Here is a 10955-nt window from a genome sequence, read left to right as displayed (position 1 = left end):
GGCTTGGTTTTTTAAACTATGGGTGAAAAGTAGATAACAAATAAAGAAATTTAGAGGTGAGAGTAGTGTACATAAACTTAATTTTCAAAAACAAAATGGTTACCAAACGAGGCCTTAATAATACATTGGTTTTTTAATCAAATTTTAATAGACATTTGAATGATAAATAGAAAATTCAAGAATTAGAAAAGTAATTTTTATTTTTTGCGTTTGAGTAGTTGGAAAAAACAAACTGTATTTGGAAAAAATAACGAACATATTTTGTACTATCTCATAAGGGTGTTTGTTGGCTGGGTTGAGTTGAAACACTTTTTAGAATCAATTCAATTGTTCGGGTTGTAAATTTTTTCAACCTAAATAATCCTTATTAATGATGAACTCAACCCAATCCAACCATAAAACATTTAGGTTTGGTTGGTTCGGATTATTCGGGTAATTTATTTAATTTTCGTATATTGAATTAAAATTAACAACTCAATCTCATTTTGTAGTATGGAAATTATTTCCAAAGTGCTAAAAAAATTGTTTTTAGGAGTTAGAGAATAAATTATCCAAAAAATAATGATATTAAATAAAATATTAAAATAAATATATGTATATTTAATTGTATCATAAGTAAAAAAATATATTCTTTTTAAAACTAATATAATTTTGAGTTAATTCGGATTGGATTGGGTTATTTTAGATTAAATCATGAACCAATCCAACCCATAAAATTTTATTTTTTAAATCGAACCCAACCCAAATAAGTCGATAACCCATCCCAAACTATACAAGGTGAGTTGGGTTGATCAAATTTTTTAGGTCATCGAATTTTTTGAATATCAAGATCCTATATTGAAAAAATCAAGAGACCCAAACTTTTCATAAGATAGATGGACTACTATGATGGTTTTGTGATGGAATCCTATGTTATTAAATATGGTATCCGCGCCCATAAAATCTAGATGAGTATCCGGTGGAGTATAAAAATTGTGATCTCATCAAGAATGATGAAGTCAAAAGAGGTACTATCTAAAGGGGTATGCATATTAAAAATCGCACATTATAAAAATCAATTGACCTCATATCATAAAGATAATTTCACATTTATATCACTAAATAAAAATTTTCCCAAGTTTTTTTTATTCACACGTTAAATGATAATATATTTTTAAAACTAGAAAAATCTAAAAAATATTTAGACTTTAGCAAAATTTCTAAAATTGCTTTGTACTCTTGCAACTTTAAAAAATCACTTTTTTTTTCTTTTTTTTTTTGCATTAATGATAAGATTTTTTTAAAAATAATTATATCTAATAATTATGATTTTCAATAATAAAAATCTCATTTTATCTAATTCACATTAAATTTAGGATTTTGCTTTAAATATAAAAAATATTTAAAAATATTTACACTTTATAACAAAAAGTTCCAAAAGTACTTGTAATTTAATTTTAATAGTAATGAACAACAATAAAATTTAATTAATTATAATTCTTTTAATTATTTCAAAATTAATTAAGAGGTATTAATACAACATACCAAAAATGAGAGAAAAATACACCACAAGAATTACTAACAATACTTAGGTTCTAGGCTACACATTTTTGTGTTCTTATTAGTGTCGAATCTATAACTTTTATTAAGAGGGCTTAGTTCCCTATCACTCAATAGTCATTTTAATAATTAAAATAACTTTGTTTTATATAATATAAAGAGATTGAGGGAGTCTCGAGTCCCTAGACCTATGGTATCTTAGGATGTACTTAAGTAGGTAATATATATATATATATATTGTATTTTAGGTCATGTATTTTGATGCATCTCATTTAATTGTTCAATCATAATTTGTCAGGCAACAATCTATAATTTTCTAAATTAAATTCCTTTTAATTTGTTAAGAAGCCATGTCTTTGTAATCAGACATTTGAAATAGCCATTAATGTCTTATCCATTATGTTTTGTTAGATTTAGTTTATGTCAATTAAACTTTTAAATTAATTCCATTCAGTTTACACAAATTTTTAGGGAAAGAAAACTTTTTGGTCTTTAAATTTTGAGTTAGAAATCTTTTTGATCTTTAAATTTTGAGTTTAATTTCAATTAGTTTCTAAGTTTCAAAATGTTTATACTTAATTTTTAAATTTTGTTTATAGATTTCAAGATTTACACTTTTAACCTCAATGTTTTTGTTACATACTTACTTCGACTTATTAGCATTATGTCTATTGATAAATTTAAAATAATTATGAATGGAATATTAGCATTTTTTTTTTCTATATATCCTCTATATCCTATAGTCCTAAAAATTAATAGAGTAAATAATAAACCTAAATAATTGACAATTAAAAAAAAAGATGTGAACATAAATGAATATTAGGCATATTCTTTGTTATCCATTAAACAAATAAACAAAAAACAATCTCTTCACATGGAGAAGCTCTCTCCAAGTTGTAAATTCCTCTATATAAAGACTCCTCATTTTGCTTCCATTTTGCCATTCTTCTTCTTCTTTCTTCTTCTTCTTTAATTCTCTAACCAGTTTAACAATGGCAACTGACCCAAAAATGGCAGCTCCCTCTGTTATTGATCAAACCCACAAAACTCTCTCCGATTTCGACCCTCCCAAGAAGAAAAAGAGAAACAATTTTGCTCTCACTTGTGCTGCTTTGGCTTCCATGACCTCTGTTCTTCTCGGCTATGGTTTTTCTCTTCCCTTCTTTCTTCATTCTTCATTTTTCTTCTTCTTTTTCCTTATAATCTTCCCTTTGTTTTTTTCCAGATATCGGTGTTATGAGCGGCGCCGCCATTTTCATCAAAGAAGACTTCAAACTCTCCGACACCAAAATAGAAATCCTCGTCGGAATACTCAATCTCTACTCTCTCATAGGCTCTGCCGCCGCTGGCCGTACTTCCGATTGGATCGGCCGTCGCTACACCATGGTCGTTGCTGCTGTCATCTTCTTTGCCGGAGCTCTTCTAATGGGATTCGCTACTAACTACTCTTTCCTCATGTTCGGCCGCTTCATTGCCGGCATCGGCGTCGGCTATGCTTTAATGATTGCCCCTGTTTACACCGCCGAGGTTTCCCCTGCTTCCTCCCGTGGATTTCTCACTTCCTTCCCTGAAGTTTTCATCAATTCCGGAATCTTACTCGGCTATGTCTCAAATTACGGTTTCTCCAAAGTCTCAGATCCAATCAAAATGGGGTGGCGATTCATGCTTGGAATCGGCGCTATCCCTTCTGTTTTCCTCGCCATAATCGTTTTAATCATGCCGGAATCTCCCCGTTGGCTCGTCCTCCAAGGACGTCTAGGTGAAGCCAAGAAAGTCCTCGACAAAACCTCCGATTCCAAAGAGGAAGCACTCATCCGTCTCGCCGACATCAAACAAGCAGCCGGAATTCCACCAGAATGCAACGACGACGTTGTCACCGTCACAAAAAAAGCGACACACGGTGAAGGTGTATGGAAAGAACTCCTCATCCACCCCACCGCCGCCGTCCGCCACATCTTAATCGCCGGCGTCGGAATACACTTCTTCCAACAAGCCTCCGGAATAGACGCGGTTGTATTATACAGTCCAAGAATCTTCGAAAAGGCCGGAATCACATCAGCGAATCAGAAACTATTAGCGACGGTAGCAGTAGGATTTGTGAAGACGATATTCATACTTGTAGCGACGTTTTTGTTGGACAGAATCGGACGGCGGCCGTTGCTTTTAACGAGTGTGGCGGGGATGATTGTTTCATTAGGGACCCTTGGATTAGCTTTAACAGTGATAAATCAAACGGATAAGAAATTGATGTGGGCGGTTGTATTGTGCATATCCATGGTATTAACGTACGTCGCATCGTTCTCGATTGGGATGGGACCCATCACGTGGGTTTATAGCTCTGAGATTTTTCCATTGAAGCTACGCGCTCAAGGGACGAGTATGGGAGTGGCGGTGAATCGTGTGACCAGTGGAGTAATTTCCATGTCGTTTTTGTCGCTTTCTAAAGCTATTACTACTGGTGGCGCGTTCTTCTTATTCGCCGCCGTGGCTTCTGTCGGCTGGTTTTTCTTTTACACTGCTTTGCCGGAGACGCAAGGGAAGACACTTGAGGAAATGGAGGGGCTTTTTGGTCATTTTAGGTGGAAGTCCGCCGCTGCCGAAACCAAGGAGAATGGTAGTGCTGGAGTTCAGTTGGCGGCGACGTCCAACGGTCACTCTTCTTAGAGTGGGGAGGGGTAGTTTGGTAAATATGCACTTTTTTTTTTTACTTTTTTTTTAAAAAAAAAAAATTAGGGGAAAATGTGGTGTGTGGTTTTGTATGAGAGTAAGTTCTTCCCCTTGTCTGCATGAGGAAAAAAAGAAAGTTAAAAGAAAAAAAAAAAAAAAAAAAAGGTAAAATAGAATGTTCCTTAAAAAAAGAAGAAAGAAGTATCTCTCACTTCTTTTTTTTTTTCCTACTAAGAAATCCTTTTTTACATATTGGTTTGATAAATGTTTATTTGAATTAGTTAAGGTATATTTTTTTAAAAAATGTCCATTTATAACTCGAGTTGTAGCAATTTTAAATTGTAAACTAGTAATTATATCAGTATGAACCTTAAACTGTTGCAAGTGTATCAATTTATATTTTTTAAGATATTTCATTTGAAAAAACCTCATGTGAAAATTATAATTGTATCAATCAAATCTTAACTTTCATAAATCAATCAATTTAGATTCTTAGTCTGAACTTCCTTTGAGAATCGTTTACACATTTATTCTAATCGTCCATTTTGTAAAATTGTCATTTGAATAAATCTACACACTTTTGAGAATTATTGCATAGATGATTATCAAAGACAATTGTAATGACTAATCTAAATTGATTGACTTATAAAAATTTAAGGATTTAATCAACTCAAATGATAAGTTTTCACGTTATTAGTCAAATGAAATATGGAAGAGGAGGGTGTAAATTGTGCACTTACAAAAACTCAAGCTTTAAATTTAGAGAATAGTGTAATTTTCATTTACACATACAAAAAGTAAAACTTATGTTTTTAAAAAGTGATAGATTTTTTTAGCCCTTTCCATCCCTTTGTTTTGTTTAGTCCTTCTTCTCTTTTAAGAATGTGTTTAGATTAATTTTGTAGGTGTTTAATTTTAAAAATAAGTCATTTTTGAAAAAAAATTAAAATATTTGATAATCAGTCAAAATAGTTTAAATATACTTTCAAAGTTTATTTTAAATAGTTTTTATCAAATCAGTTTGAATAAAAATGAATTTCTTAAAAAAAAAAAAAATTTCCAAGTCAATCCAAACAAACCTAATTATTGAAAAGTTTTCAAAGGATTAGATGAATTTTGAAATGAAGGTTTTTTTTTTTTTAATAAAAGAATATAAATAAATGAGGATTTTGTGATGGGATTGAAATGGAAAAATGGAAATTGGGTTTAATTTATTTATTATGAGTTGTTTTCAAATATAGAAAAAAAAACCAAAATATTTATAAATATAGCAAATTTAACATAGACTATGATATGTTGCTATTATTTATAAATATTTTTAGTAATTTTATCATTTAAAACAATTTTTCTTTACTATATGTGGTTAAAAAAATAAGGATATGGTCGAAACTTGAAATGTTAAACTTATCGTCTTAGAGTAGTTTGGTCCACCAACCAACTAATAGGTTCAATGGTTTTGATTAAAGAAACTTAGTAAAGAGCGAAAAGGGAAAGTGTGACCATAATAATATTAATAATAATTAGACATTGCTGTTATTGGTTTGTTTGTTCAAATTATTGTAATCTGGAAATAATTAATCTTATGGTTATAGATTAGGTTTGAAAATATTGACAAATGACAACAATAATATAGTGTGTTTTGTGAATCAACATTTATTTAAGTTAAATTACTGACATTCAATTTCATTTCTATAATTGTAAAAGTTCTCTTGTAATTAAAACTATTAACTTAGTAAATTATAAATTTAATAAAAATATTATGTTATAAGGAAAATTTTATCTCTTATAGAAATAAAACAATCAAACAATAAATAATGAAAATAATTTAGATGCAGCATGGGTTGTACTTATCTACAGTGTATCTCTTGATGTATGGTAAGTTTTTTTAAAAATTAAAAAATTAAAAAATTATTTTTCTTGATGTATGTAGAAAGATGGGAAACATATATATGGGATTGTTATAACATTTCATGTTTTTTTATTTATGTAGCTCTTGAGATTGAAGAAGAGCCAAACTTTGTTGTGATGTTAAATTTTTAGTAGAAAACCTTATTTTTATATTTGTTTAAATGATGTTTGACTACAATTTTCCAACAACTTAAATTAAAAAAAAAAAAAAGACACACTTTGAATTGAGTTAGTTGCAAAATTTCGAAGTTATACGTGTATATTTGGTTTCTAATTTTTTTTTAATGTTTAATATATTTTTAAACTTTTAATTTTGTTTTAAATTTGTCCTTGAATTTTTAAGTTTGTATCTAATAGATCAAACAAAATTAAAAATTTAGACCTTATTTAATGATAATTTTGTTTTTAATTATCTATTTTTAAAATTTATATTTGTAAAAACTTAAATTCTTAAGCCCTATTTGGTAACATTATGTTTTTTGTTTTTGTTTTTGAAAATTAAGCTTATGGACACTACTTTCATCTCCAAATTTCTTTTTTTGTTATCTACTTTTCACTAATGGTTTAAAAACCAAGCCAAATTTTGAGAATTAAAAAAAAAATAACTTTCAAAGAGTTGTTTTTGTTTTTTTAATTTGGCTAAAAATTCAACCATTGTACTTAAAAAAGATGCAAATTATTATAAGAAATGCGGATGAAATAGACTTAATTTTAAAAAACAAAAACAAAAAACCAAATGATTATCAAACGAAGCCTTAATTAAATTCTAAAAATAGAAATAAATTTTTTGAAAACATATTCTTTTTAATTATCAAAATTTGACCAGGTTTTTAAAGACATTAGTGGAACAAAAACCAAAAAAAAATTATAAGTAGAAATAGTATTTATAAACTTAATTTTCAAGAAAAAAAATTACGGGACCTTAACAACCTATTTGATATTATCAAAGTTCACAAAAAAGTCACATACATAGGACTCCAAAAATTAAACTTGTAATTTAGTAAATATCATTTTTAGGAATTCAAAACGAGAATAGTTTAACTAACGAGGTATTATGAACAACAAAGTGGGTAATTCAAATCCCATACTAAAAAAATTAGTAAATACCTCTCACTATAAAGTTTTTCTTTCCTTTCTAAAAAAACGTTTTTCTTTCTAAATTCACGAGCTTTTTTCTTTTCCATGCAAAATTCTTCCTCCCTCACTTTATTCACACACATTTTCTTTCAATAATTTGTTATTACATACTTTATGTTATACACATATTTTTTTCTTTCTACTTTCTATTTAAAAAAAAAAATACAATTTTCTTAAAATAACCTTTTTAAAATTATATATCAAATGGTTGAACGATTTTGTCTTTAATTTAAAAAATACCTTTATTCATTTCAAAAGTTATAGTATTACTATCCTTAGGTTTAATAAAACATTTAAAAAGGAAATTAGATGAAAAGATCCGCATGTTTGAATGTTGTTTCCTTTCATACTTGTATCCCAATCACCTCCAAGGCACCAATGTTGTTCCACATCACCACCGCGTCAATTTTTCATCTAGCATTCTAAAGGATTTATATTCTAAGAATAATAAATATAAGTATTTTTAAATGTTTATGCAAGATCGAAGATAATATTGCAACTTTTGAAAAAAAAAAACATAGGTATTTTTTAAACAATACACAAAGTCTATCGATTATGGTCCGTTTAGTAAATGTTCAAACCGATCTATCTGTTGAGGAGTAAAAGTCTATCGATTTTATTCTTTAAAGTTTTACCGACCGACCCCTCTCCTTCTCCGACTGACTTTAATTTGTTCACTTAGCTCGATTTTTCGATCTATCATGCTCACCGCTGTCAATAATCATTAGGAGAGCAAGCAAAAACCCAAAAATAAAAAAACTCCTTTAAATTGACTTGTTTTTGTCCACGAACTTTCAAAAGTCAGTCCGGTTTCTCTTACATTATGGTTCGATTTCACTTTTTCATTTTTCTTTCACCAAATGATCCAATTTTACACGATAATCGAGTCGAACTAAAGCATTCTACCCATAATATTTATCACGTGTGACTTAAATATGAGGAGACAATGAGCTAAGAGAAGTATGGATTATGTGGAAGAAATAAGAAACAGTAAAAAGAGAAAAGGGGTATTTTTCTAAAATGACCAATAAAAGGAGTTGTTTGATGGTTGGCTCCCTACTTCTTGGGTTCTCCCCATTTTGTGTTGGCTCTTTTTGGCAATGAAAGTGACCTAATTTCAAATTCATTCAATTATTATTCAACCTTTTGTATTTCTCTCTCTATTTTCCACCTTTCTCTTTTCCAAAATAATGTATTATTTTATTGCCATATTTAACTATTTTGTTTTTTACTTTTTCGTTTTTGAAAATTAACCTTGCAAAATTGCGTTTTAATTTTCAAAACTATTTAGTATATATATTTAGTTTTAATAATAAATCAAACGTTCGTGGTTCTGATCAATTTGGTACCCAAATTAAAAAGTCGATTTTGGTTTTGGATTCAACTTTCAAATCCAAACTAAATCAAACGGAAGTTTAGGTTTCATTATATTTTTAAATCGAACCAAGTCAAAGATTTAGTATAAACCAAAATTTTGGTTCGGTCCAGTTTTATCATTCGGTTTGATTTGTTCAGTTATAATGTCCATCCCTATCTAGTTGATAAAAATGAACATGTAATAAATTAAAATGATAATGTCAGTTTATAAATCTTGTGTTATATAATTTAGTCTACTCTCTTAAAGTGGTCATGAACATCTATTTAGATGCTACAATAATTGAGATTTAGCTAAGGTGCCATCATCTCACTGGTTAACAATTAATTTCTTTTAAAATAAAATGTCCTTTTCTCACTTATCTTGAGAAAGAAAAAGAGCTCTAATTAAAGAATTAAACCTTGATCATACTCACACAATTCAAAGATTTCTAATATATATAGGTTATTTATTTGACTAATATAGAAAATAGTTCATATGTATTAGTAAATCCAAATAGTATATGTGGGTGATTAATTATATGATCAATGCTAAACTTTAGTTGTATATATTTACTCCCTTTGGTATTTATGAGACTAAACATTATATTACACATGTACTTATTTAAGTGGAAAGTCTTTTAAGTAAAGTTAGTCTTAAACTTCATTTAATTCAAACTCCTTGTCCTATATAATGTCCTTATTATGAGAAGAAGACAACATTTTTCCAATAGTTTTTTTTTTTTTTTTTTTTTTTAAAAAAAGGACATTTTTTCTAATAGTTACGTATCCCATTGAATAATTTAGATTCGTCAAAGATAATGATGTGTCTCATACAATATCGTAACATTTCAAAATTATTTATGTTGGAATGTGTGAAAGAATAATGTATATACCTCCTTGAGTTGTTTAAGAATACAAAATTAATGTTGAATTGAAAAATTAAAATAAGAAATAATGGTCAATTCTTTGAATTTTGTGTAATTTGTCGTTGGTTTGAGAATATAAATATATATAGAACGTCATCATAGTAGATGGTAATTGATATGTATTTTGTCTTCGAGGTTAAAGGTTTTCAAATCTCCAAAACCCCACCTGTTATATTAAAAAATGATAACGATAATTACGATTATGTGCAATTGACCACGTGTCATGTATCAATATTCTAGTTTAACAATATTATTATTTTTGGCTAAATAATGCATATATTGTAACATGAAAAGTAGATTAGAGACAACTAAAGAGTGTGTTTATTTGCACGGTCACGATGTAGTTGACAAATTTACATCGTCAAATGTGAATTCTAAACTCTGCTTACACAAAATAATTACCAAACATAAATTTGAAATATTTTTATAGTTTTTTTCGTAGATTCAGTAGTATAAAGATATCTATCATAAGTAAACTTTTCGAATAATTTTTTAGGATATTTGTAATAGATAGAACAATTAAGAGAAAAAATCCAAAAATATAATACTTCTTTAAAATAATTGCAAATATGGAAGTACTGACTAGTCAACTTTTGAATTTTTTTCTAGTTTACAATTTGGCCCTCCCTTATTTCGTTTCATGTCTTTTTCTTCCCTTTCTCTTTTTTTAGTCAATCATTCTCTCCCGTTTTTCCTTTCATTCCTTTTATTTTATTTTATTTTCTTTTCTCCTTTTTTTAATTTCATCTTCTTTCTCCGATTTTTTTTTAAAATTTTCGTTCCTTTTTCTAGTTTTTGCTTTCATCTCCCCAATCTGTTCATCTCTCCAAACATTTCCCTTTCTCCCTCATCTTCCCATTTCCCACTAGAATCATTAAAAGAAGAATTATGAGACTGGGTTTTAAAACCCAGACTTGAAAGTGTCTAATTTATAAGTGGTTTAACACCAACAAGTCAATCATCAAATTTGATTATTATAACCAAACGTTAAATATAAATAGCAAATGAAAATGGATTTGAAAGAAATTACTTTTTTTAGTCCTCAAGTTTGCACCAAGAAACGATAATGATTATTAAACAAGTTTATTTCTCAAAAAATGAGAAATGAGAATGTTATCAAATAGGCCAATAATTTTCCTTTTCTTTTTATAGGACTTTAAGAGTATGAAGTCTATCAGTAGTATCACTGATAATATGTTATCATGAATAACATGTTATTAGTGATACTATGATATCATGCTATCAATGAAAACTTTTATGCACAATCAAACAATCTCGAGAAGTCATTTCATCTGAAATACTACATTACATAATACATACATACTATCAGTGATATCCTTTACATTGATAGCAATAGAAAGATATCACTAACTATAGCTATCAATGATATCCTTTATGACTATCAATATAGAAGGATATCAT

The 10955-nt window shown here is 28.5% G+C and overlaps 1 protein-coding gene across 1 annotated transcript; it reads left to right on the top strand.

The window, feature by feature from the left end:
- The first annotated feature begins 2396 nt into the window (after positions 1-2396).
- LOC120088702 (polyol transporter 5-like) lies at positions 2397-4523 on the top strand. The gene is made up of 2 exons (XM_039046125.1): positions 2397-2685; positions 2765-4523. The coding sequence occupies exons 1-2, from the start codon at positions 2532-2534 to the stop codon at positions 4201-4203; spliced, it is 1593 nt and encodes a 530-aa protein (XP_038902053.1). The 5' UTR covers positions 2397-2531; the 3' UTR covers positions 4204-4523.
- The last annotated feature ends 6432 nt before the right edge of the window (positions 4524-10955 follow it).

The sequence above is a fragment of the Benincasa hispida genome, chromosome 10 (assembly GCF_009727055.1).
Source record: "Benincasa hispida cultivar B227 chromosome 10, ASM972705v1, whole genome shotgun sequence".
Taxonomy (NCBI): Eukaryota; Viridiplantae; Streptophyta; class Magnoliopsida; order Cucurbitales; family Cucurbitaceae; genus Benincasa; species Benincasa hispida.
Note: the sequence above shows the minus strand (reverse complement) of the source record. Positions and strands in the feature narration are given on the sequence as shown.

Excerpts from the sequence above, each read along its gene's own strand:
- LOC120088702 (XM_039046125.1), top strand. The coding sequence starts at position 2,532 with ATGGCAACTGACCCAAAAATGGCAGCTCCCTCTGTTATTGATCAAACC. Across the intron at positions 2,686-2,764 it reads CTCTGTTCTTCTCGGCTATG|ATATCGGTGTTATGAGCGGC; the intron begins GTTTTTCTCTTC and ends GTTTTTTTCCAG.